Genomic DNA, 27,931 nt, shown 5'->3' on the forward strand with positions numbered 1-27,931 from the left:
CAATATTAAGAACAAGGCAAAGGAGTACAAATAAAACACACTAACTGGGCAGCTACTGGTAGTATGTGTCAAAGAGAATTTCTGAGTCAAATATAATCTTAAGTTTATCAAATGGTAAAAATCACATTCAACATACTCATAAGGAGTACAGAAAAACTTTTCTTTGGGTTGCTATAATACCTTGCATAAATTTTAAAGCTCTCACACATATAATCATTTGGTACTTCTCTCTGTGTAGTAATAAATATTTCATCAACTTTAGTTCCCAAATTATATAGTAATGAAATCACATTATCAAATAATATAATCGTTTTAGAAAATAAAAACTTATTCAATTGTTAATTTAAGAAGTTGGAAATAGTTTTGGGAAAGATAAATACTGACAGTGAATAAACTGATAAAAAATGAAAAATGAATATTTAATAGCTACAGAAAAATGTCTATGTACTTACTTTATTAACAGCAAAGGCAGTAATGATATCAGAATCCTTATGAACAATTCTTGCTTTACCTCCAGGATATCCCAAATCTGCTTCTATCTAAATGAAAGAAAATATAAAAATATAGTGATTTTAGTAATAGAACAAATAATTCATGTCAACCTAGCATTTAGTACTTGCATAAATAATTTTAAGAAAGTTTTCCAGTGATTTCAATTCCAAAGGTGCTATTTTACACGTTAATGCTAAAAACAAAATTTATTTGACAAATAATAAATTTTTTTCAAACTTGTTTTTTTACACAGTAAAAAATATGCAAATATATTAGCTAGTTATCTTCCAAGTGACACTAAATTAACTTTAAAGGATCAAGACATTTTAATTGAAGATTTAGTTACAGGATACTCAATATTATAGTTCTTTAAAACCACAAAAGGTAATATAATCCTCTGTTGCATATTCTTCTCCTGTTTCCCCCTACACCCCAAACAACTATTTAAAAATGTAAAAAATTCTTATCAGATAATATTTAAACAGCTGGTTATGGTTTATTCTGATCTAAAATAATTTTTAATGAATAGAGAAGAAATCTAAAGTTCTAGAAAGCATGGTAACTCACCCAAGTTAGTCATCATTTTAGTAGCTGAGTAAACCATAATAGTTTACATGAGGGACAAATACGATATTCTCTTACCCTAGAGAAGTATACATGTTTGGACTCAAATAATACTACATAAAATAAAGATTTACTAAAATAAATGTAAATTGGAAAAAGGTTAATATTGAGAGTTGGAAACATTGCTTAATCCAGTATCTTATTGCATTTTACCATCCCAAACCTTCAATTAAAAATTGAATTATTATAAAATGTTTCATAGCTAATTGTGAAGTACAGAAATTGTTAATTTGAAATTAGCATATGACACATTCGTCTCTTATTTGCCAATCCCTGCTAAATTGCCACAAAACTAATCGAGGTTAGCAACATTTTAAAAAATGGCAACAAAGAGTACTGTTGAATTATAGAGTTAAAAGAGATTTGCACAGTAACCAAACCAAAATATCCCCATGCAAAGAAAAATCAGTGGATATAACGATGATAAACATATTCGAAACTAAAATAAAATTTGCAACCACATCAAGAAAATCATACACCATGACCAAGTAGGCTTCATCCCAGGGATGCAAGGCTGGTTCAACATATGAAAATCAATCCTTGTAATTCAACACATAAACAGAAACAAATACAAAAATCACATGATCATTTGAATAGACACTGAAAAACCATTTGATAAAATTCAACACCCATTCATGCTAAAAGCAGTGCAGAGAGTTAGAATAGAAGGAACATACCTCAACATCATAAAGGCAATCTACATAGGCCCACAGACAACATCATATTAAATGAGGAAAAGTGGAACAATTCCCCCTACAAACAGGAACAAGACCAAGGATGTCCATTATCAGCACTTCTTTTCAATATAGTACTTGAGACTCTAGCCAGATCAATAAGGCAAAAAAAAAAAGGAAGCCAAAGAAAAACAAATAGGAAAAGAAAAACTAAAACTATCGCTATTTGCAGATGCTATACTTAGATACTATACTTAGAAGACTCAAAAATCTCAACCAAAAGGCTTGTAGAACTGATCACCCAATTCAGTAAAGTGTCTGGATACAAAATCAATCTTAAAAAATCAGAAACTCTCTGTATGCCAACCATAAATACACTGAAAATGAAATCCAGTACAAAAGAAATCCACCAGTAAAAGGTGGATCATACATGAGACTGCATTAAATTGAAGAGCTTTTGTAAAGCAAAGGAAACTATCAAGAACCTCAACACAGAGCCATCAGAATTGGGGAAAATTTTTGCCAACTATTCCTCTGATAGAGGACATATCTAGACTATACAGAGAACTTAAGAAACCTCTAAGAAAACAACCCAATCAAAAATGGGCAAATGAACTAAATAAATAGACATTTTACAAAATAATAAATTCAAATGGCCTATAAATGTATGAAAAATAATCAAAATCATTAGCAATCAGAGAGAGGCAAATCAAAACTACCCTGAGATTTCACCTAACTCCAACTAGAATGGCAATCATTCAAGCACAAACAATAACCAGTGCTGGCGAGAATGTGGAGAAGTGGGAATTCTAATACATTGTTGGTGGGATTGTAAATTAGTGCAACCACTTTGAAAAACAGTATGGAGAATTCTCAGAAGAATGGGAATAAACCTACCATATAATCCAGCAATACCAATTCTGGGTATCTACCCAAAAGAATGAAAACCGAACTATCAAACTAATGAATGCATATCTATGTTTATAGCTATACAGTTCACAATTGCCAAACTGTGGAACCAGCCAAGATGTTCATCAATAGATAAACAGATTACAAACCATAGAATATGTACACAATAGAATTTTACTCAGCCATACAGAAGAACAAAATTACATCATTTACAGGGAAATGGACAGAACTGGAGAACATTATGCAAAGTGAGATTAGTCAGTCACAAAAAGTAAGAAATCAGATGATTTCTCTAATATGCAGAAGCTAGGAAGAAAATGGGTCATAAGAAGAACTCTAGACAAAGGAGGAGAGACTATAAAATGAGCAAATAAGGTGACCTAACTGAGAGGGAAGGAAGGGCAGAAGAGAAAAATTCCCTAATGTACATGATGTACATTCACAAACATATCAAAGTCAATCATTAAGCCAAACATAAGAAGGATGAGAGAGGAGGGAATGGGGTAGAAATTGGGTACATGTGTATATGTATGCCTCTATTATCTTGTACTCCATTAAAATGTATGTCTACATGCACCAATTAAAAAAAAAAAAAAGGACTTCCGGGAAGATGGCGACGGAGGAAAGCGGCACTTACAAGTCCCGCTAACAATCCAACTCTACTACCTCAAAACCAGCGCCTTTCAGAGCCAGAAAACACCACAGCAAAGAAATAAAAACGGTAAATACAAGGGACAGAGAAAAAAGGGCTGGAAAAACAAGACACCGGAAAAAAACCAGCCCGAAGTGCTGCGCCCGCGCGGCGCAGAGCGGCCTGAGCAGCCGGAGCGGCCAGAGCCGCAGCGCGGATTGGGGGGAGCCGCGGAGCGGAGTGGCCTGAGCAGCTGGAGCAGCCAGAGCCGCGGCGCGGAACGGCCGGAGCGGCCAGAGTGGCCAGACCCGCGGTACAGAGCAGCTGGAGTCGCGGTTCCGAGCAGCTGAGCAGAGCGGCCAGAGCAGCCGAGCGGAGCGGCCAGAACAGCCGGAGCAGTCAGAGCTGCAGCGCGGATTGGCTGGAGCGGCGGCGCGGAGTGGCCGGAGCCGCGGAGTGGAGCGGCCGGAGCAGCTGGAGCAGAGTGGCCAGAACAGCTGAGCGGAGCGGCCAGAGCAGCCGGAGCGGAGCGGCCAGAACAGCCGGAGCAGCCAGAGCCACGTCGCGGAACGGCCGGAGCGGCCGGAGTGGCCAGACCCACGGTGCAGAGCAGCCAGAGCCGCGGTGCAGAGCGGCCGGAGCAGCCGGAGCGGCCAGAACCGTGGTGCGGAGCAGCCAGAGCCGCGGCGCAGAGCAGCCGGAGCGGCGCGGCCTACATCTCCCCTAGCAACACCAGGCTCCAGAGAGGAGGGAGACTCAAAACAGAGCTCAAATCCAGAGAGGAGGTACTCTGGCCTCGCGGCCTAGGATGCAGAAGCAGTGTCTTACTGCTGGCGGCAGCGGCGAGTTCACCGGACGGCCCTAGACCAACCCACTCAACCAGCCACCAGGCGCCTGAGAGGAGGGGTGGACAGCGAGCCGAGGTGAGCAGGTGCTGAACAGCTGGGCGGCAGTCAGCAGTTTTGTTGGTGCAGGGAACATCTAAAGCTCCCAAGGGCTGGGCGCAGCACAACTGGCAAGGACTCAGAGCAGAGTTCAAAACCAGAGAAGAAATACGCCGCATCACGGCCGAAGGCGTGGCAGTGGTGCCATATTGCCAGTGGCGGCAGCAGCGAATCCACCGAGTTCACTACAGCTCCATCAGCGCACTCAACAACCGTGAGTCAAATTGCGGCCCCTAGGGGAGAAATCCCAGTACTGCACTCCCAGGGACTTGCGCAGATAGTCTCCCTGGGTCGGAGATTTTAGCAGTGCAGCCCAGTGGGGGAGTGGCAGTGGCAGAGATATCATACGATAGTCACAACTCCCCACTGGAGAACGCCCAACTTGGCACCCCCCACGGTCTAAGCAGCCTTGATTGACTCCCTGGGTCTGAGACTTTGTGATACAACACAGTAAAGGAGTAGTGGTGACTGAGATACCATAGACTAGAGATCCAGAGCATCTTAAGTGAACTCGTAGTGACTCAGGGAAGAACCCAGAGAAGGCACAAACTTCCAAAATCATGGGAAAGAGAAATAACAATGGAGCAGTGAATGCCAACAACACCACAACATCAGAATCTGATAACACAGAAACCCAAAGATCTCTAGAAGATCAAATTAGGAAAATAACTTTAGAAATAATAGAGGACTTTCGAAAAGAATTTAGAGAGAGTCAAAAAGAGATAAAGGATGCAATTAATGAAGTAAAGGCCTCAATTCAAAGTATAAACAACAGATTAGACCACATGGAGAATAGAATCTCGCTTCTTGAAGATGATCATGCTAAAAATGAACGCATAGTTTCTAATTTAGAAAAAAAAACCCGACAGCAGGAATCTGACATTGAAGAAATATGGGCCCATTTCAAGAGAGCTAACCTAAGAATAATTGGAATAGAGGAGGGAAAAGAAGGTGAAACCAAAGGGATCAACAATCTCTTCAAGGAAGTAATAGCGGAAAATTTTCCAAACATAGAGCAAGAGGTCGATACACAGGTCCAGGAAACTTATAGAACTCCCTTTAGACAGGATCAGAGAAGAGGATCCCCACGCCACATAATTGTCAAAATGACTAATGTGGAAGCCAAGGAGAGAATCTTAAAGGCAACAAAAACAAAAGGCCATGTGACATACAGAGGCAAACCAATTAGAATCACTCCAGACTTCCCAAACCAAGTTATGAAAGCCAGAAGGGCTTGGAGTAACATATTCCAAACTCTGAAAGAAAACAACTTCCAGCCAAAAATTTACTACCCAGCAAAACTATCCATCAAATTAGATGGGGAAATAAGAAGCTTCCATGACAAACAGCAACTGAAGGAATTTATGTCTTCAAAACCAGCGCTAGAGAAAATACTCAAGGAGATTAACTGCAAAGAGGAAATGGGTAATTCACGACAGAACCAAAGAAACAAGAATTCCCATCCAGCGGACAACTAAGCAAAGAAGAATAAACAGTATCTCAAACAGAAATAAGATCTTAACATGTTGGGAATTAAAAATTATCTCTCTATAATCACACTAAATGTAAACGGCCTCAACTCCCCAATAAAAAGACATAAAGTGGCAAAATGAATTAAAAGCCAGAATCCATTCATCTGCTGCTTACAAGAAACACACCTCACAAGTAAAGATAGGAACAAACTCAAGGTAAAGGGCTGGAGCAAGGTAATCCATGCTAATGGTACTCGAAGACAAGCAGGAGTAGCAACTATGATATCAGACAAGTTAGACTTCAAACCCAAACTTATTAGAAGAGACAAAGAAGGTCACATTTTACTGGTAAAAGGAATAGTCCAGCAAGAGGAAATAACAATAATCAACATCTATGCCCCAAACGTAGGGGCAGCTACTTTCATAAATCAAACTCTTTGTGACATGAAGCCACACATAAATCCCAACACAATAATACTGGGAGACTTCAACATACCTCTCACAATACTAGAACGATCTTCCAGACAAAGGGTCAGTAAAGATGTCTCAGAACTAAAGAACACCATTAACCAAATGGACCTTTTGGACACATATAGAATATTTCACCCAACTACAGCAGAGTTTACATTTTTCTCAGCTGCTCATGGAACCTTCTCCAAAATAGATCACATCCTGGGACACAAAATGAGCACTAGCAAATTTAAAAAATGTTACATACTTCCCTGTGTCATTTCAGACCATAATGGAATGAAACTAGAAATCAACTATAAGAAGACCCAGAGAAACAACATAAACATGTGGAGACTGAACACCACACTTCTGAATGAAGAATGGGTCATAGAAAATGTAAGAGGTGAAATCAAGAAATTTCTAGAAACAAATGAAAATAAAGAAACAACATATCAAAACCTCTGGGACACTTTGAAGGCAGTATTAAGAGGAAAATTTATAGCACTGAGTGCTCACATAAGAAAAACAGAAAATCTTCAAATAAATAGCCTTATGACACACCTCAAAGCCCTTGAAAAGCAGGAACAATTGGACCCCAAAGCCAGCAGAAGACGGGAAATTATTAAAATTAGAGCAGAAATTAACGAAATAGAGAATAAAAAAACAATACAGAAAATCAACAAAACCAAAAGCTGGTTTCTTGAAAAAATTAACAAGATTGATAAACCACTAGCCAACCTAAGTAAAAAAAAGAGAGAATCAACCCAAATTATGAAGATAAGGGATGAAAAAGGAGACATTACTACTGACAGCGTAGAAATCCAGAGGATTATCAGAAACTACTATGAAAAACTATACTCCAACAAAATGGAAAATCTGGAGGAAATCGACAACTTCCTAGATAAATACAACCTTCCTAAACTGAGTCAAGAAGATACAGAACACTTAAACCAACCAATAACAATCAAAGAGATTGAAATAGCAATAAAGAGCTTACCATCAAAGAAAAGCCCAGGACCAGATGGTTTCCCAAGTGAATTCTATAAAACCTTTATAGGAGAACTAATACCAATACTACTCAAACTATTTCGGGAAATAGAAAAAACCGGGACTCTCCCAAATACATTCTATGAAGCCAACATCACACTAATACCCAAACCGAATAAAGACAGTTCAAGGAAGGAAAACTACAGGCCTATATCTCTGATGAACTTGGATGCAAAACTATTAAACAAAATACTAGCAACACACATTCAAAACCACATCAAGAAAATCATTCACCATGACCAGGTAGGGTTCATCCCAGGGATGCAAGGCTGGTTCAATATACGAAAAACAATCCATGTAATTCATCATATAAACAGAATCAAAGACAAAAACCACATGATCATCTCAATAGATGCTGAAAAAGCATTTGATAAAATTCAACATCCATTTATGATAAAAACACTGCAGAGAATTGGAATAAAAGGAACATATCTCAACATTATTAAGGCAATCTACAATAAGCCCACTGCCAACATCATATTAAATGGGGAAAAACTTCAAGAATTTCCCCTAAAAACTGGAACGAGACAAGGATGTCCACTATCACCACTTCTCTTCAATATAGTACTAGAGACTCTAGCCAGAGCAATAAGGCAAGAAAAGGAAATCAAAGGAGTACAAATAGGAAAAGAAGAACTTAAGCTTTCACTATTTGCAGATGACATGATACTATACTTAGAAAACCCAACAAACTCAACCAAAAGGCTTATAGAACTGATCAACAAATTCAGCAAGGTATCTGGATACAAAATCAATCTTAAAAAATCAGAAGCTTTCCTGTACACCAACCATAAATCCACTGAAAAAGAAATTCAGAAAACACTTCCACTCAGGATCTCCCACAAAAAAATAAAATACCTAGGAATAAACTTGACCAAGGAAGTAAAAGATCTCTACAAAGAAAATTATAAAACACTGAAAAAAGAAATCGAAGAAGATCTTAGAAGATGAAAAGACCTTCCATGTTCATGGATTGGCAGAATTAATATCATTAAAATGGCCATCCTCCCAAAAGTGATCTACAGATTTAATGCAATGCCCATTAAACTACCAAGATCATTCCTCACAGACATAGAAAAATCAGTCCTTAAATTTATCTGGAATAACAAAAAGCCCAGAATAGCCAAGGTAGTTCTCAGCAACAAAAACCACGCAGGAGGAATCACAATACCTGACTTTAAACTATACTACAAAGCCATTGTAATAAAAACAGCATGGTACTGGCAAAAGAACAGATATATAGACCAATGGAGCAGAATAGAAGACCCAGAAACAAGTCCACACACTTTCAGCCAATTGATTTTTGACAAAGGGGCCAAAAACATACACTGGAAAAAAGATAGCCTCTTCAACAAATGGTGTTGGCAAAATTGGTTAACCATATGCAGAAAATTGGATGTTAATCCCACTTTTTCACCCTGTACAAAAGTCAACTCACGATGGATCAAAGACTTGGAAATTAAACCAGAGACCTTGAAGCTCCTTGAAGAGGGCATAGGTCCAACACTACAACACATAGGTACAGACAAACATTTCCTCAACAAGACCCCAAAGGCACAACAAATTAAAAGGAGAATCAATACATGGGATTGCATGAAACTGAAGAGCTTCTGTTCAGCAAAGGAAACTATCAAGAATCTCAATCGAGAGCCAACAGAATGGGAGAAGATTTTTTCCACCTACACCACCGATAGAGGACTAATATCTAGAATATACAGAGAACTCAAGAAACTCAACACTAAGAAAACAAAGCATCCAATAACAAAATGGGCAAATGAACTAAATAGACACTTCACAAAAGAAGAAATTCAAATGGCCAATAAATGCATGAAAAAATGCTCAACATCACTGGCAATCAGAGAGATGCAAATCAAAACTACCCTGAGATTTCACCTAACTCCAACTAGAATGGCCATCATTCAAAACACAAACAACAACAGATGCTGGCGAGGATGTGGAGAAGTGGGAACTCTAAGACATTGTTGGTGGGATTGCAAATTAGTGCAACCACTTTGGAAAACAGTATGGAGAATCCTCAGAAGAATGGGAACAAATCTTCCATTTGATCCAGCAATACCACTGTTGGGTATCTACCCAAAAGAAAAGAAACCAAACTACCAAACTAATGCATGTGTATCTATGTTCATAGCTGCACAATTCACCATAGCCAAACTATGGAAGCAGCCAAGATGTCCATCAACAGATGAATGGATTACAAAACTGTGGGATATGTACACAATGGAATTTTACTCAGCCATCAAAAAAAACTCAATTACACCATTTTCAGGGAAATGGATGGAACTGGAGGACATTATGCTAAGTGAGATCAGTCAGGCACAAAAAATAAGAAATCAGATGCTTTCCCTATTCTTTTTCATTTATTATTATTTTTCAACAATATTTAGTTAAAAGACTAGTATTTCCTCCACCAAAAGTTCATGGAAACCTTGTCAAAAATAACTTGACAATGTATGGAAGAATTTATCTCTAGGCTTTTAATTAGCTCCAATGGTTTATATATCTGCCTTTATAACAGTACTACACTGTTTCAATTATTGTAGCTTTATATGGTTTGAAATCAGAAAATATACATCTTCTAGCTTTGTTCTTCTTTGAGACTGTTTTGGGTATCTAGAGTCCATATTCCATATCAGGATAGATTTTTTTCTGAAAAATAAATAAATAAATGTATGATAGTTTCACCTAAAAAAAAAAAAAAGAAAAAATATTCTCTGGTAAGAAAGAAAGCAAAAAGAAATATTGAAATGTTATCTTTAAGTCATCAAAAGTTTGGTACCAGACAAATGAAACTGTTATGTGAGATTATCAATGTTAATATTGTATAAATTGCTATAATACTAGATGTCAACCAGTAAGCCAAGCGTGGGAAGGAGGGATGGGGAGGGAATGGGGTGGGGATCGGGTAGGGGCTAACTGGGCGAGATGTGCATGTATGTCCACAAAAGTATTTTCTTTATACCACTATGATGTATGAATACATTGCACCAATAAAAAATAAATTAAAAAAAAAAAACTGAAAAAAAAAAAAATAGAAGCGTGGTGGTGCATGCTTGTAATCCCAGCATTCGGGAGGCTGACACCAGAGGATTGCAGTTCGCAGACAGCCTCAGCTACTAATCGAGGCCTTACATGACTGAGAAAGACTCTGTTTCAAAAATAGAAAGGATAAAAAAAAATAGGGCTAGGGTTTGTCTTGGAGGTAGAATGCCCCTGGGTTCCATCTCTAGTACCAAATAAATAAATAAATAAATAAATAAATAAATAAAGTAATTTGCTTACAAACAAGGAAATTTATTTATTTATTTATTTATTTATTTATTTATTTATTTATTTTTGCAGGTTTGGGGATGGAACCCAGGGGCATTTGACCTCCGAGCTACACCCCCTGCCCTATTTTTTTATTCTTTATTTTGAAACAGGGTCTCACTAAGTAGTTGAGGCTGTCCACAAACCGTGATCCTATAGTCTCAGCCTCCTGAAAGCTGGGATTACAAGCATGCACCACCACGCCCGGCTTTACATATATATTTATATACATATTCTATTTTACTTGTTTATGTATATATTTATGTATATATACATATGTGTGTGTATACACACACATATATACATATACATATATTATATATATATATATATATATATATATATATATATATATATATATATTATATGTACATATATATATATATGTTGGTGGTACTGGAGAGTCCCAGGGTACTGGAGATCGACCCCAGTCTGACTTTGAACTACACCCCCAGCCCAATTTTTTATTCTTTATTTTGAAAAAGGTCCTTACTAAGTTGTTGATGCTGGCTGTGAATCTGAGGTCTTCCTGTCTCACCCTTCCAAGTACTGGGATTACAAAGGTGTGACTTCATGCCCAGCTAAAGAATTTCACGACTGCAAAATATTCTAGCATAGTTCAGATTCATTTTGTTCTCTAACAAAACTAATAGTTCTGATCCATCAAGAGACCTATTAGTCCAGTAAAAGAATGTACAATTCAAACTCTTAATTTAATGAGAAAAATCCCAACTTACCCAACTTCCTGCTTAGTATCTAAAGTACACTAACTGTCCATATTTGGGTTTAAAGAAAATGGAGGCAAAACAGGTATTTCCACAAAACAGGAAATCTGCTATTTGCTGGTAACTGTTGGATGGAAAGAACATATCAGCCTCACCTGGGGAGTTTTTCAATGTATGAGAGAAGAGTTCATGCAAGCATGAATTACAAAAAGGCTTTCTAAATATGGGGATATACTTTTGTCCTCTATCTAAAGCAATGTTTCTCAAAAGTGTGCTGACAAGATGAAATTGCATGAGAATCAACTGAGGTGATTTTTAAATATGAAGATTCTGTACCCTATGTCAGATAGACAATAAGAATCCCATAAGAACAGGGCAAAGTAGGTGGAGGAAAAATGGCGATGGTGGGACGCAGAATACTTCAGTAGCTTTAACAAAAATCAACTACCAAGAAGGCAGCACCTTAAAAAAAAAAGAGCAGTGGAAAATATTTAATTAAAAAAAAAACACAAAAAAGGGAATCAGGGTAGAAAGAAATCCAAAACTCTGAATGCAAGGTCCACAGCAGAGTGCCAACCACAACTACTGGCTCTGTAGCCCCAAGAAACTCCCAACAAGTAATCTAAGGACATGAAGTACCAAAAGTGGAAGCAGAATTCCAACATCTTAAGTGACCAGCACCATGTTTCAGGGACAGAGGAAAAAATCCAAACCCTGTGCATTCATCAGAAACCAGCACCCACAGCGGTGCATTCTGCCCTCCAGGAACCTGACCTGCAGGACAGCAATATATCTGCGTTGCATTACTCAGCAGACAACTGTCCAGAGCAGCTGCAGGGACCCCAGCAGGTTAAGATTTGGTGGCCCATCCCTGAGGTAGTCCACTTAGAACCTCCAGAAACACAAGAAATGCCCATAGTTCCTAGAATGTGGTACTGGCAAAGGGTAATAGGGGATCACTCTGAGACTACACACTGGACACCCTCCATAATGAGGGTAGGGAGGTGCAGGCTCCGGGCAAGAAGGTGCAGAGCCCAGGGTCAAAAGGCACAGAACCCAGGGCTGGAAAGCAAGAATTAACAAGTGGGATGGCATCACACTAAAAAGTTTCTTCTCATCAAAGGGAACCATCAATAACTTAAAGAGAAAGCCTACAGAATGGGAGAATATCTTTACCAGCCACCACTCAGATAGAGGGCTAATATCCAGAACACACAATGAGCTCAAGACTCTATAATAGCAAAACAACCCATTAAGAAATGGGCAAATGAATTGAATAGACACTTCACAAAAGAGGAGATACAAATGGCCAATGGATACATGAAAAACTGTTCAATATCATAAGCCATGAAGGAGCTGCAAATCTAAACTATGCTGAGATTCCATCTAAGCCCAATCAGAGTGGCAAGCATAAATAAGTCAAATAACAAACAAATGCTGGCGAGGATATGGGGAAAGAGGAACTCTTATACTGTTGGTGAGAGTGCAAACTAGTTCAGCTGCTATGGAGATCAGTGTAAAGATTCCTTGGAAAACAGAATGGATCTATCATATGATCTGGCTATACCACTCCTGGATATCTTTCCAAAGGGGCTGAAATCAGAGAACTGCAGTAACATATGCATACCCATGTTCATAGCAGCACAATTTGCAATAGCCAAAATACAGAACACCAACCTAGGTCTCCATCAACAGATGAATGGATTGCAAAATTATGCGAAATACACACAGTGGAATTATACTTAGCAATAAAGAACAAAGTCATGTGATTTGCGCCAGACGTGGTGGTGTATGCTTGTAATCCCCATGCTTGGGAGGCAGAGACAGAAGGATGGCGCTGGCTCGAATATATATATATGAATGAATCTGAAGAACATGCTAAGTAAAATAAGCTAGTCACAAAAGCACAATTATTTTGCATGTGTATGAAGTACCAAAGGGTAGTAAAATTCACAAACAGGAAGTACAACAGTAATTGTCTGAAGTGTTTATGGAGAAATGGGGAGCTATGGTTTAGTAGGTACAGAATTTAAGTTTGGGGGATGAGAAAATTCTGGAGATAGATGGTGATTTTAAAATAATGTGAGGGGTCACACAGGGCACGCTGGCTCCCCGGAAGAACCGGGGCCTAGGCTGCAAGGCCCTGGGACCCAGGCGGGGGTCGCACTGGACATGCCTGACCCCCGGAAGATCCAGAGGCCCGGGCCGCAAAGCCCTGGGCCCCAGGCGGGGGTCGTGTGGGGCACGCTGACACCCGGAAGGTCCGGAGGTCCTGGGCCCCGGGCGGGGGTCGCACGGGGCATGTCGGTCCCCTGGAAGAAATGGGGCTGAGACCATAAGACTGGGCCATGGGTGGTGGTCATGCGGGGCATGCCAGTCCCCCTGAAGGACCGGAAGCACAGGCTGCAAGGTACTAGGCCCCAGACGGGAGTCACGCGGGGCACACTGGCCCCCTGGAAGGACTGGGGCCTGGGCCAGAAGACCCTGGGTCCTGGGTGGGGGGGCGCACGGGACCCGGCGGCCTCCCAGAAGCTCTGGAGGCCCGGGCCGGAGTGTCCAGTGCCCCGGGCGGGGGGCCGGCGGCCCGGCCTACCCCAAGGAAGGCATGGTGCAGGGCAGAAGGCCGAGCCCGAGTTCCTGGAGGCCCGGTACCAAACAGGAGGCCCAGCCGCGGGTAGAGAGAAACCCATCGCTGCTGTGCTGTGCCAGGCCGTGGTGTACTTAAAACAGCAGATTCTTCTCTGCTCAGTGAGGCTACTGGACTCTGCTCTTGGAAGGAAGGAAAGAAAAAAATTCATCGCTACTGAGTGCCTGATCCCACAACCTCTTCAAACCACACATACTGTCTTCTCTTATTAAAAAAAAAAGGAAAAGAAAAAAGAAAAGAAAAATATCAGAGAGGGGTCAAGATGGCCACGGCAGCAACCAGGATACTGGAGATGCAGACAAAACATATCCAACTGAACTGGAACTTTTGGAAAAATTCCCTGCAAAGGAGGACTGCTTTTTCTGTACATTCTTAAAAATCCTGGACATCACCTGTAAGGAGAGAGTTTAGCGGAGACCTAGGAGGAAGGCGGCGTTAGCAGCGGTCGCTGCGATGGCAGTAGAGACTTGTACTTGGGAGAGGCAGAAATCTTACCCTACCAACCTTACATTCTGGAGAAATTACCCCAAAGGTCAAATGCTATCGTCGTGCATGCTTAGGAATGCTAGACAACATGCAGTGTGGAAAAAGATCTTGGGAAAGATTTGAAATGATGGAGGCAGTGGCAATGGCAGCAGCCAGTACTCAGGGGAGGCAGATATCTGATGCATTACACCTGGAACATTTGAAGAAATAACCCCAGAGGAAGAATGTTACCACCACACACTCTCGGGAACGTGAAAAAACCTGCTGGGTGAAGAGAGTGCTCGGATTGGAGCCTGCCAAGGGGTGAGGCTGGTGACAGGGACAGCAAAGCTGGGATTGGAGTCTGCCGTGAGGCAGGGTCGGTGCTGGGGCCTCCGAGGCGGGGATCAGAGCCTGCCGACAAATGAAGCCGGTGCTGGGGCCAGCGAGGCCGGGATCGGAGCCTGCCGAGGGGTTAGGCCGGTGGCAGGACCAGCAAGGCCGGAATCGTAACCTGCCATGAGGCAAGGCCGGTGCTGGGGCCTCCGAATCCGGGATCTGAGCCTGCCGATGGGTTAGGCCGGTGCTGAGGCTAGTGAGGCTGGGATTGGAACCTGCCATGAGGCAAAGCTAGTGCTGGGGCCTCCGAGGCTGGGATCGCAGCCTGCCGAGGGGTTTAGCCGGTGCTGGAACCAGCGTGGTCAGGATCGGAGCCTGCTGTGAGGCATAGCCACTGCTGAGGCCTCCGAGGCCAGGATTGGAGCCTGCCAAGGGGTTAGGCTGGTGTCGGGGCCATCGAGGCTGGAATCGGAGCCTGCCATGAGGCAAGGCAGTGCTGGGGCTTCCAAGGCCAGGATCAGAGACTGCCAAGGGGTTAGGCTGGTGCCGGGAAATGTGAGTCCAGGATCAGAGCCTGCCATGAGGCAAGGCCAGTGCTGAGGCCTCTAAGGACAGGATTGGAGCCTGCCGAGGGGTTAGGTTGGTGCTGTGGCCAGCAAGGCCGGGATTGGAGCCTACCATGAGGCAAGGCCGCTACTTAGGCCTCCAAGGCCGGGATGGGAGCCTGCCAAGGGGTTAGGCCGGTACCACGGCTAGCGAGTCTGGGATCGGAGCCTTCCAAGGGGTTAGGCCGGTGCCGGGACCAGCAAGGCCAGGATCGAAGCCTGCTGGGGGGTTAGGCCGGTGCTGGGGCCAGTGAGGCTGGGATCGGAACCTGCCGTGAGGCAAGGCCAGTGCTGGGGCCTCTGAGGCCGGGATTGGAGCCTGCTGAGGGGTTAGGCCAGTACCGGGGCCAGCGAGGTCAGGATTGGAGCCTGCCCTGATGCAAGGCCGGTGCTGGCGCCTCCAAGGCCGGGATCGGAGCCTGCCATGAGGCAAGGCTGGTGCTTTGGCCTCCAAGGCTAGAAAAGGAGCCTGCTGAGGGCTAAGGCTGGTGCCAGGGCCAGCGAGAACCGGATCAGAGCCTGTCGTGAGGCAAGGCCAGTGCTGGTGCCTCCAAGGCCAGGATAGGAGGCTGCCAAGGGGTTAGGCTGGTGCCAGGGTCAGCAAGGCCCGGGTTGGAGCCTGCCATGAGACAAGGCCGGTGATGGGGCCTCCGAGGCTGGGATCGGAGCCAGTGGAGGGGTTAGGCCGGTGTTGGAGCCAGCGAGGTCGGGATCAGAGTCCTCCAGGTGGCCAGGCCACTACTGGGGCCGTCAAGAGTGGGATCAGAACTTGCAATGCGGCATGCATACAGAGATATCACAGAAAATAAAAACCAGACGCTTCCCCTAATTAGCAAAAACTAGGAGGAAAGGGGTAACAGGAGGAGGTCGAGTTGTAGAAAGGGCCCTATAGAGAAGCAATTAAGGTGACCAATCAGAGGGGATGAGATTGGCGGAGGGGGCGACTTCCGGGAAGATGGTGACCGAGAAAAGCGGGGCTTAAGAGCTCCGCTAACAACTAATCTCCATTACCACAAAATCAGTGCCTTTCATAGCCAGAAAACACCATCACCAGAGAAACAAAAAAATCACCAGGCTCCAGAGAGGAAGGGGGACTCAGAACAAAGCTCAGAGCCACAGACGAGATACACCGGCCTCACGCTCGAGGACGCGGCAGCAGCGAGTTCAGCAGACGGCTACAGCGAGCCGAGGTGAGTCGCTGTGGAACAGCCGGGCGGGATTTTTTGGCGCAGGGAGCATCTAAAGCTCCCAGTGGCTGAGCTCAGCACACGCTGCAGGGACTCAGAGCGGAGCTCAAAAAGAGAGAACAAATACACCAGCCTCACGGTCGAGGGTGTGGCAGTGGCGCCATATTGCCACCGGTGGCAACAGCAGCAAATTCACTGAGTCCACTACAGCTCCATCTGCGTATTCAACAAAATTGAGTCAAATTGCGGGCCCCAGAGGAGAAATCCCAGTAGTGCACTCCCAGGTACTTGACCCAGTAGGGGAGTGGCGGTGGCAGAGATATCACACCATAGGAGAATGCCCAACCTGGCACCCCCCATAGTATAAAGCAGCCTCTATCGGCTCCCTGGGTCTGAAACTCTGTGATAAAACCCAGTAAAGGAGTAGTGGGAACCGAGATACCACAGACTCGAGATCCAGAGCATCTTAAGTGAAGTCATAGTGACCTAAGGGAAGAACCCAGAGAAGGCACAAACTTCCGAAATCATGGGAAAGAGGAATAACACTGGAGCAATGAATGCCCACAACCCCACAACATCAGAACCCGATAAAACAGAAATTCAGAGATTTCTAGAAGATCAAATCAGGAAAATAACTGTAGAAATAATAGAGGTGTTTCGAAAAGAATTCAGAGAGAGGCAAAAAGAGAAAAAGAATGCAATTAATGAAGTAAAGGCCTCAATTCAAAGTACAAACAACCGATTAGACCACATGGAGAACAGAATCTCGCTCTTAGAAGATGATCAATCCAAAAATGAATGCATAGTTTCTAATCTAGAAAAAATATTCGACAGCGGGAATCTGATATTGAAGAAACATGGGCCCATTTTAAGAGAGCTAACCTAAGAATAATTGGAATAGAGGAGGGAAAAGAAAGTGAAACCAAAAGGATCAACAATCTCTTCTAGGAAGTAATAGCAGAAAATTTTCCAAACATAGAGCAAGAGGTTGATACACAGGTCCAGGAAACTTATAGAACTCCCTTTAGACAGAATCAGAGAAGAGTATCCCCACGCCACATCATTGTCAAAATGACCAATGTGGAAGCCAAGCAGAGAATCTTAAAGGCAACAAAAACAAAGGGCCAAGTGACATTCAGAGGCAAACCAATTAGAATCACTCCAGACTTCCCAAACCAAGTCATGAGAGCCAGAAGGGCTTGGAGTAACATATTCCAAACTCTGAAAGAAAACAACTTCCAGCCAAAAATTTCCTACCCAGCAAAACTTTCTATCAAATTAGATGGAGAAATAAGAAGCTTCCATGACAAACAGAAACTGAAGGAATTTTTGTCTTCAAAACCAGCACTAGAGAAAATACTCAAAGAGATTAACTACAAAGAGGAAATAGGTAACACACACCAGAATCAGAGAAACAAGAGTTTCCATCCAACAGTCAACTAAGATTGGTTATCTGTGGAGATTCATTACTTATGTTAGTCTTTTACCTATCTCTAAATGGTATTGTTTGCCTTTATTGTTGTTAATTTTTAGGATTTCTAGTTGGAATATTAATATACCTTCAGATATAGCATTTGGAAATATTTTATCCCATTCAATCAGTAACTTTTAACTTTGTTTACATTGTCTTTGGATATACAATTTTTTTTTTTTAGGGAGTTTGTATACTCTTCTGTTGCCTGTGCCATTGAAATTATATCCAAGAAATCATTGCCAATTTCAATGTTGTGAGTTTTTATGACCCAGATTTTCTTCTAAAAGTTTATAGTCTTAAGATTTATATTTAAGTCTTTTATCTATTTTGAGTTAATATTTGTATATGGTGTTAGGTAAGGGTCCAATTTTATTCTTTTTAATGTAATTATTATTTTTCAACAATATTTAGTTAAAAGATTATTATTTCCACCACCAAATGTTCGTGGAAACCTTGTCAAAAATAACTTGACAATATATGAAAGAATTTATCTCTAGGCTTTTATTTAACTACAATGGTTTATATATCTGCCTTTAGAACAGTACTACACTGTTTCAATTATTGTAGCTTTATATGGTTTGAAATCAGAAAATATATATCTTGTAGCTTTGTTCTTTTTTGAGATCGTTTTGGGTATCTAGAGTCCATATTCTATATTAGGATAGATTTTTTTTCTGAAAAATAAATATATAAATATATGATAGTTTCACCTAAAAAAAAGAAAAGAAAAAAGTATTCTCTGGTAAGAGAGAAAGCAAAAAGAAATATTGAAATGTTATCTTTAAGTTATCAAAAGCTTGGTATCAGACAAATGAAACTGTTATGTGAGATTATCATTTTTAATTTTGGATAAAATGCTATAATACTAGATGTCAACCACTAAGCCAAGCATGGGAAGGAGGGATGGGGAGGGAATGGGGTGGGGATCGGATGGGGGCTGACTGGGCGATGTGTGCATGTATGTCTACAAAAGTTTGTATCCCACTATGATGTATGAATAGAGTGCACCAATAAAAAATTAAAAAAAAAAGAGATTGGGGGAGGACGGAACCTCTTTATAACTCAGGAGGTACGTAAACAAACGTATCAAAGATAATCACCAATCAAGCATGGGATCGAGGGAGGGAGAGGGAATGGGATGGGGATTGGATGAGGGCTAACTGGATTATGTATGCTTGTATATCTTTCAAGTCTTGTATTCCAATGTAATGTATGATTACAATGCACCAATAAAAATATAAAATAAAATAAAATAATGTGAATGTATTTAATGCTACTGAACTGAATAGTCAAAATGGTTAAAATAATAAATTTTTTATTTTACCATATTATTAAGACAGAAATAGAGACGGAGATACATTATATAGAAACTGATCTGGGTAATCTTTGAGGGTTCCTCTGAGTTTCCCTTATTATCAGCTGGGAGAGGGGGATTAATGCTACAGACAAATTCTAGAATTCTACTAGTATTTCATTAGAGAATTAGTAAGTTTAAAATAATCAACTCTAATTTTACATGTAATAAATGAGGTTCCAAGAATGGAATGACCTCAAGTTCCAACAGGCAATCTATGAAAAACCTAAAATGAGACCCTTTGCTTTTGATTGATTCTTCAGTTACTAGCATATTGTATCATGTGAAGCAGTGAATTCAGTACTACTCTCATGGCAAAATGAAATACACATGAAGCCAGGCATGGTGGCACACACTTGTAATCCCAGCATTTGGGAGGCTGAGATTGAGGATTGTGGTTCGGGAACAGCCTCAGCTACTTAGTGAGGCCCTTCACAACTCAGTGAGACCCTGTTTCAAAATTAAAGAGGATTAAAATATAGGGTTGGGGTGTAGCTTGGAGGTACAATGACCCTGGGTTCCATCCCCAGTAACGCAAAAATTAAAAAAAGAAACAAACATGAAATAAAAAGAGATCTAGTTAATATAAAGAAATGTAAAAGATATGTGAAGTAATTTCTTAAGAATAGAAGAAAATTACTTATATCAAATGAATATAAGATGATACAAATAAGGGATACAAATAGTAAGATAGAAACCATTTGGTTTTCAAAATTGAAGCAGAGAACTAAGAAGTGGCATCATCATAGATTATGTAGACATTAAAGGGATAAAAAAATACTGTAAATAATTATGTTAATAAAACTGGCAACCAAAAACAAATTTCTTGAAAGACAAAGTATCAAAGATATTAAAAGATACCTTAAATTTCTATAAATCTGTTTTAAAAAACCCTGAAATTGCTAGAAAAGTCCAAAATTCAGTAGGGATTGGTGACACATGCTGGTAATTCCAGTACACTGGAGGCTAAACCAGGAAGATCACAGGTTTGAGGACAGCCTCTGCAGCTTAGTGAGACCCTGTTTCAAAATAATAAACCAACAAACTACAAATTCTACCAAAACTTGAGAAATAATACTGTATCTACTCAAATTCCTCTCCCCAAAATAAAAAAGAATTTCTAAAAAGTCATTGTAACAAAGGCCAGCATAAATCTAATACCAACACAAAATAAAACAAAAATTATAAGAAAACTACAAACCAGCATCCCTAGTAAAGATGGACATAAAAATTCCTAAAATTTTAACAAAACAAAATAAAACAAAATTGTAAGAAAACTACAAACCAATATCCCTAATGAACATGGGAATAAAAATTCTTAAAGTTTTAACAAATAAAAACTAACAATAGATGAGATAATACATGATGACCAAGTGGGGCTTTTTTTAACCATTGAGTACATGATTCTTTTGACAGTAAAAAAATAAATCCCATCAGCTTATTTAGGCTTAACAAAGAACAACAAAATAAAAATAATTGTCATAATTGTCATGTCAATAGTACCAAATATAATACCCCCAAACAACAACAACAAAACTCCACTTAACAAATTCCTGATTAAATGTGCAGATGAGAGTAGAGGCTGAGTCAAAGATATGACCAGATGGCCAGGCTGCCCAGAAAACCATCAAGGAAAGTGAGCATTTGTTGTTAGAACTGGTTCCTGGCATTCCTGTTATTTTCAGGTGGTCACTGTTGGCCTCCAGGATTCTGTCTTTGAAGGAGGGACTTTTAACCTGAATTATTCTTCCATGAAGAATATTTAATGGCAGCACCTGAAGTATATTTCACAACTAGCTTATCTTAATAGCCCAGGAAGAATATAATTAGATCTTTTGAAAGATAAGTGGTCCCCAGCACTGCAGATCCTCACAACTACGCTATGGATTCAGGCTTTGTTATGTGCTCCTAATTTAGATGATCCATTAGCAAATGTTGTGGAATAGCTGTAATAAAGCCCAAGACATGGAGCTACTCAAAGCATGAACAAAGCTACCTGCCAAGAATAATATTTAAATAAAATAAAACCAAAACCAACATTATATTGGATGGGGAAAAACTGCAAGAATTTCTCTAAAATCAGGAATAAGACAAGGATGCCCACTATCATCACTCCTTTTCAATATAGTCCTCGAGACACTTGCCACTACAATAAGAGAAGGAAATCAAAGGAATTAGAATAGGAAGAGAAAAATTAAACTATCCTTATTTGCAGATGACATGATCCTTTACCTAGAAGACCCAACGAACTCAATCAAAAGACTACTGGTGTTGATTAACCAATTCAAAGTAGCAGGATACAAAATCAACCTAAAGAAATCAATTGCTTTTCTTTATGCCAATAATGAATCCACAATGAAAGAAATAAAGAACACAATTCCATTCACTATAACCTCAAACCCAATAAAATACCTAGGAATAAACCTACTTAAAGAGGTAAAAGCCCTCTACAATGAAAACTTTAAAACATTAAAGAAAGAAACTGAAGAAGACATTGGAAGATGGAAAGATCTTCTGTGCTAATGGATAGACAGAATAAATATCATCAAAATGGCCATTCTGCCAAAAGTGATCTATAGATTCAATACAATTCCTATAAAATACCAAGGACATCCTTCATAGACCTAGAAAATGAGTCATGAATTTTACATGGAGAAAGAAAAGACCCAGAATAGCCAAAGCAATCCTTAGCAATAAAAACAGGCAGGAGGTATCACAATCCTGAACATCAAATTATACTACAGAGCAACAGTAGTAAAAAGAGCATGGTATTGGCACAACAGGCAGATTACCAGTGTAATACAAGATATAGAAACAAACCCACACACTTATAGTCAATTGATCTTTGACAAAGGGGCCAAGCTTGTACTCTGGAGTAAAGACAGCCTGTTCAACAAATGGAGCTGGGAGAACTGGCTATCCATTTGTAGAAAAATGGATCTAAATCCTTACTTCTCACCATGCACAGCAATCAACTTGAGATGGATCAAAGACTTAGAAATTTGACGTGAGACTGTGAAATTATTAGAGGAGGGCATAGGCTCAACAGTCCAACATATAGGCACAGATAGTAACTTTCTCAACAAGACCTCCAAAGCACAGGAAATTAAAGCAAGAATTAACAAGTGGGATCTCTTCAAACTAAAAAGTTTCTCCTCATCAAAGGAAACCATCAAGAACCTAAAGAGAACGCCTACAGAATGGGATAAGATCCTTAACTGCCACCACTCAGAGGGCTAATATCCAGACTATACAAAGAGCTCAAAAGACTCTACACTAGCAAAACAACAACCCAATCAAGAAATGGGCAACTGAACTAAACAGACACTTCACAAAAAAAGAGATACAAATAGCCAATTGATACATGAAAAGATGTTCAACGCCATTAGCCATCAAGAAGATGCAATTAAAAACTATGCAGAGATTCCATCTAAACCCAATCAGAGTGGCAAGCATAAAGAAATCAAATAACAACAAATGCTGGTGAGGATGTGAGGAAAGAAGAACTCTTTTACACTGTTGGTGGGAGTGCAAACTAGTTCAGCCACTATGGAGATCAGTGTGGAGATTCCTTAGAATCCTGGGATGAGATCCACCACATGATCCAGCTATACCTTTCCTGGGTATCTGTCCAAATGGTTGAAATCAGAGAACTACAATAACATATGCATACCAATATTCATAGCAGCACAATTTGTAATAGTCAAAATATGGAACCAACCTAGGTCTCCATCAACAGATGAATGGATTGCAAATTGTGGGAAAAAAAGAATAAATGCATCTGTGCTGAGCAAAAAAAAAAAAAAATTCAATCTGATAATCAAATGTGCAGCACTCTATTCTATCCAGACTTCTTCCTTATTTTGTTTGAATTTAATGGACACAGTTTTAGAATGTTACAGAACAACAGCCAAGATATCTTTAGTCTCTGATGATTAAATTCACATGATCAAGTCTGTATCTTTTCCTGATTCACTGTTGTAAAGCATAAGCAGTGGCTAGAGGCATCATCTGGATTGTTGAGAAATGTATAAAAGTAGTGGCTTTCAGCTTTTACTCATTTTCCTGGTCATGAGGGAAATGAATAAAGCATAGTGTATAAAGTATACTGTATTCAGTATAAAGCACAGTGAACAAAGGTAGTTGTCAGGGTTAGCTTCAGAGTTCTTTCTCTCTGCTTTTGTCTTTCTCTTTCCTTTTGTCTTTCTTTCTCTCTCATTTTTTTCTTTCCTTCCTTCCAACTTTCCTTTTTCTCTTTCTTTTGTGGTACCAGGGATGGAAACCAGGGACATTCTATCTCTGAGTTATACCCCCAGCCCTATTTTTTATTCTTTATTTTGAGCAGGGTCTCAGTGAGTTGCAAAGGGCCTCACTAAGAAGCTGAGGCTGTCTCCAGTCTCAGCCTTCCAAATGTTGGGATTAGAAGTGTGCACTACCATGCCTGGCTTCTTTCATTTTTTGAAGGGGGACACAGAAATGATCTTAGAGGCTCCTTTTCTCCTTTGTATGGTGATCTAACTGGATTAAGAGTACTGAACCAATCTTTAAAAAATAAACTGTCCTAGCCAGGTGTTGTGGTGCACGCTTGTAATCCCAGCATTTGGGAGGCTGAGACTGAAGGATTGCAGTTTGTAGACAGTCTCAGCTACTTAGCGAGGCCCTTTGCAACTCAGTGAGACCCTGTTTCACAATTAACAACACTAAAAAATAGGGCTGGAGGTATAGCTCGGAGGTAACAATGCCCCTAGGTTCCATCCCCAGTACTGCAAAAGAATAAAAAAAAGATACTCCTCTCTCTAGCTAAGTCTTTAACTTTAAACACTGTAGATGAACAAGGATAACTGTCGGAACCAAAACAATAACATTAAATAAATATCACAACCACCACTAATAAGATTTTGCTTTGCTGTCAACTATAAATTTGCTGCTTCAAAATTGTTTGTGCCCAGCCAGGCATGCTGGCGCAGACTTGTAATCCTAGGACTTGGGAGGCTGAGACAGGAAGATTGCAGGTTTGTGGCCAGACTCAGCTACTTAGTGAGGCCCTCTGAAATTTAGTGAGACCCTGTTTCAAAATAAAGAATAAAAAACAGGACTGGGGATATAGCTCATAGCTCAGAGGTAGAATTTGGGTTCAATTCCTTGTACTGTAAAAAAAAAAAATTGCTTGCGCTCATCTTGTATGACTTGTCTGAAAATTCCAATAAATCTTATGTGTTACTATTATGTTAGCAAGATAAAAACAGAAAATTCCTCTAACTTAGAAGGGCAAACACAAGAAACCTAAAGGTAACCTCTTACTTTAATGATGAAAGATGGAAAGCTTTCTCCTAATATCAGTAATAAGATTCAGTTGGACTGGGAGCTCTATTCAGTGAGATAAGGTAAAAGAAAATAAAAAAAAAAATCTGAAGGATAAATTTGAATGATGGACAGTATTTAACATAGAGATGATAAAGCTACAGTAATCAATAAAGTGGGCTATAAACATAAAGATGGACAAATGGACCAACAAAACAGTCCAAAAAAAGACCTACACATTTATGTTATAGAAAAGGCAATTCAGTGGAAGAAAGGATACTGTCTTTAACAATGACACATTAAAGAGAATGAAAAGACAAGTCATATACTTAGGAGAAAATACTTGCAAATTAAATACCCAAGAAAGGACTTCTATCCACATAAAAGAATCGCTAAAGATTCAATCAATAAAACAAGCCTCCCTTCCACTCAAAAAAGGACAAAATTTGTGTCCTCACCCACAGAGATGCACCAGTGGCAAATAAGCAGATGATAAGATACTTAATGCAAATTAAAACCACAATAAACTGTCATTTCACTCTGCCAAAATTTAGAACACTGACTACACAAAGTGTTAATAAAAATGTAAAGTAACCAAGAATTCAAATACTGCTGCTAAGAATGTAAAATGGTACAACTACCTTGGAAAATACTTCCACTGTTTCCTAAAAAGTTAAGCATACATCTACCACACAATCCAACAATTCTAGGCATTTATTTACACAACAGAAATAAAAGTCAATGCTCAGCACACAAAGAGCTTTCTGCATGAATTTTCAAAGGAGCTTTATTTGAAAAAGGTCCCAAATGAAATCAGCTCAAGAGTTAACATGTAAACAGATAAACTGGTATATCAATACAATGTAATGCATGTTGACAATGAACTACTGAAAAAAAGGAAGAAATATCAAAATGGTTATGCTAAGTGAAGACAAGCAAAAATAAAAAATGATATATGATTCTATTTACATAAAATTCTAGAAAATGCAAATTAATTTATGCCAGAAATCATATGTGTAGCTTGGGAAGAAAAAGAGGTGGGAGGAAAGAAGAAGCAATGGAAGGATTATAGGTGTTTTTTTCGAAGGGGTGAATATATGCATTATCTTGATGGTGATGTCTGCTTAATAAGTATGTATATATGTCAAAATTGATCCTGCTGTACACTTTAAATATGTGCAGTTATTTTAGATCAAGTATACCTAATAAAGATGATTGTGTGTGTGTGTGTGTGTGTGTGTGTGTGTGTGTGTGTGTGTTTTACTGGGATTGAACTCAGGGGCATTCTACCTGAGCTATTCCCTCAGCCCTGTTTTATTTTTATTTTGAAACAATGTTTTACTTAGCTCTGAAAGGTCTCACTAAATTGTTGAGGCTAGCTGCAAACCTGCGATCCTCTGTCTCAGTCTCCCAATTACTGGGATTACAAGTGTATGCTACCAGCCTGACTATAGATTTTTTTAAACAGGTATAGTGAAGGACTTGAAAATATTAGCCAAAATAACTGTAATGTTAACCAAACAGAATAACTAAATTTTAATGTAGCATAAAGATGACTTTAGAAATATAACATTATGATCATTAACATTTTATAAATAGTATCAAGGGAAAATTCTGGACATAATTTTTTTTTTGGTGGTACTGGCTTACTGGGGTTCCTGGACACCCTTTTACCTCCGGGCTACACTCCCAGACACCTATTTTTTATATTTTTATTTGGAAACAGGGTCTCTTAAGCCAGTGAGGCTGGCTTCGAACCTGTGCAATCCTCCTGTCTCCACCTCCCAAGTGCGGGAATTACCAGCATGTGCCACCATGCCCAGCTGGATCTAAATTAATTAATTAATTTATTTATTTATTTATTTATTTATGTATTTATTTATTTATTTGGTGGTATTGGGGTTCCTGGAAGCCCTTCTACTTCCAGGCTACACTCCCAGACCTATTTTTATACATTTTTAAAATTTGGAAACAGGGTCTCTTACGCCAGCATGGCTGGCTTCAAACCTGCGCCATCCTCCTGTCTCCGCTTCCCAAGCACGGGGATTATAAGTGTGCGCCACCACGCCTGGCTAAATTCTTGATAATGTATAAACAGTGGTTAGTAATCATTACCCTGGAAAATAAAATTGCTAATTAAAAATTTTAATTCTCTCAAAACTCCTTAAACTATTAGAAATTTTCAAAGCATGAGACACTTTTATTTACATGTTTACTTTTGTGGTACTGGGATGAAACCCAGGGGCATTCTATTTCTGAGTTATATCCCCAACCCTATTTAATTTTTATTTTAAAAAAGGGTCTCAGTAAGCTGTGGGAAGCCTCACTAAGTTGCTGAGGCTGGTCTCAAATCTAAGATCCTCCTGCCTGTCTCAGCTTCCCAAGTACTGGAATTACAGGCATGTGCCACCACATTGGTTACTTTATTTATTTATTTATTTATTTATTTATTTATTTATTTATTTATTTATTTGTGGTACTAGGGTTCCTGGAAGCCCTTCTACCTCCGGGCTACACTCCCAGACCTATTTTTATGTTTTTATTTGGAAACAGGGTCTCCTAAGCCAGTGTGCACAGCTGGCTTCGAACCTGTGCGATCCTCCTGTCTCTGCCTCCCAAGCACAGGAATTACATGCTTGCGACAACATGCCCACACCACGCCCGGCACTCACTTTATTTTTTTTTAACCCAGGGGTATTATACTTCGGATTCTCTCCCTCCCTCCCTCCCCCTCCCTCCCCCCCCCTCACCACACACACACACACACACACACACACACACACACACACACACACACACATTGCAGTACTGGGGATTCTACCTCTGAGTCTACACCTCTAGCTCTATTTTCTATTCATTATTTTGAAACAGGGTCTCACTGAGTCTCAAATGGCCTCACTAAGTAGCTGAGGCTGTCTGCAAACTGATCCTCCTGTCTCAGCCTCCCAAATGCTGATTACAAGCATGTGTTACCATGCCTGGAACCTCTGAGCTATATTTTTAGTCCTTTTTATTTTTTATTTTAAAACAAAGTTTCATTGAAAAGGAGAGGTGATAATGGGCATCCTTTTCTTGTGCCTGATTTTAAAGGGAATTCTTACAGTTTTTCTCCATTCAATATGATGTTGGCTTTGGGTTTATTGTATATAGCCTTAATGATGTTGAAATATGTTCCTTCTATTCCAATTTTCTGCAGTGTTTTTTAACATAAATGGGTGTTGGATTTTGTTGAATGCTTTTTCGGCATCTATTGAAATGATCATG

At 40.0% G+C, this 27,931-nt stretch overlaps 1 protein-coding gene across 2 annotated transcripts in view; it reads right to left on the reverse strand.

Moving 5' to 3' along the window:
* Positions 1–27,931, reverse strand: part of DMXL1 (Dmx like 1) — a gene marked incomplete at both ends in the record, with an annotated part of 217,767 nt that overhangs the window by 41,754 nt on the left and 148,082 nt on the right. For both annotated transcript variants that reach the window (XM_080698416.1, XM_080698415.1), the window contains one exon: positions 453–539. In XM_080698416.1, coding sequence (XP_080554542.1) covers positions 453–539 — 87 coding nt within the window. The remainder of the gene's footprint in view (positions 1–452; positions 540–27,931) is intronic.

Source organism: Muscardinus avellanarius, assembly GCF_963383645.1.
Source record: "Muscardinus avellanarius genome assembly, chromosome: 7".
Lineage (NCBI taxonomy): Eukaryota > Metazoa > Chordata > Mammalia > Rodentia > Gliridae > Muscardinus > Muscardinus avellanarius.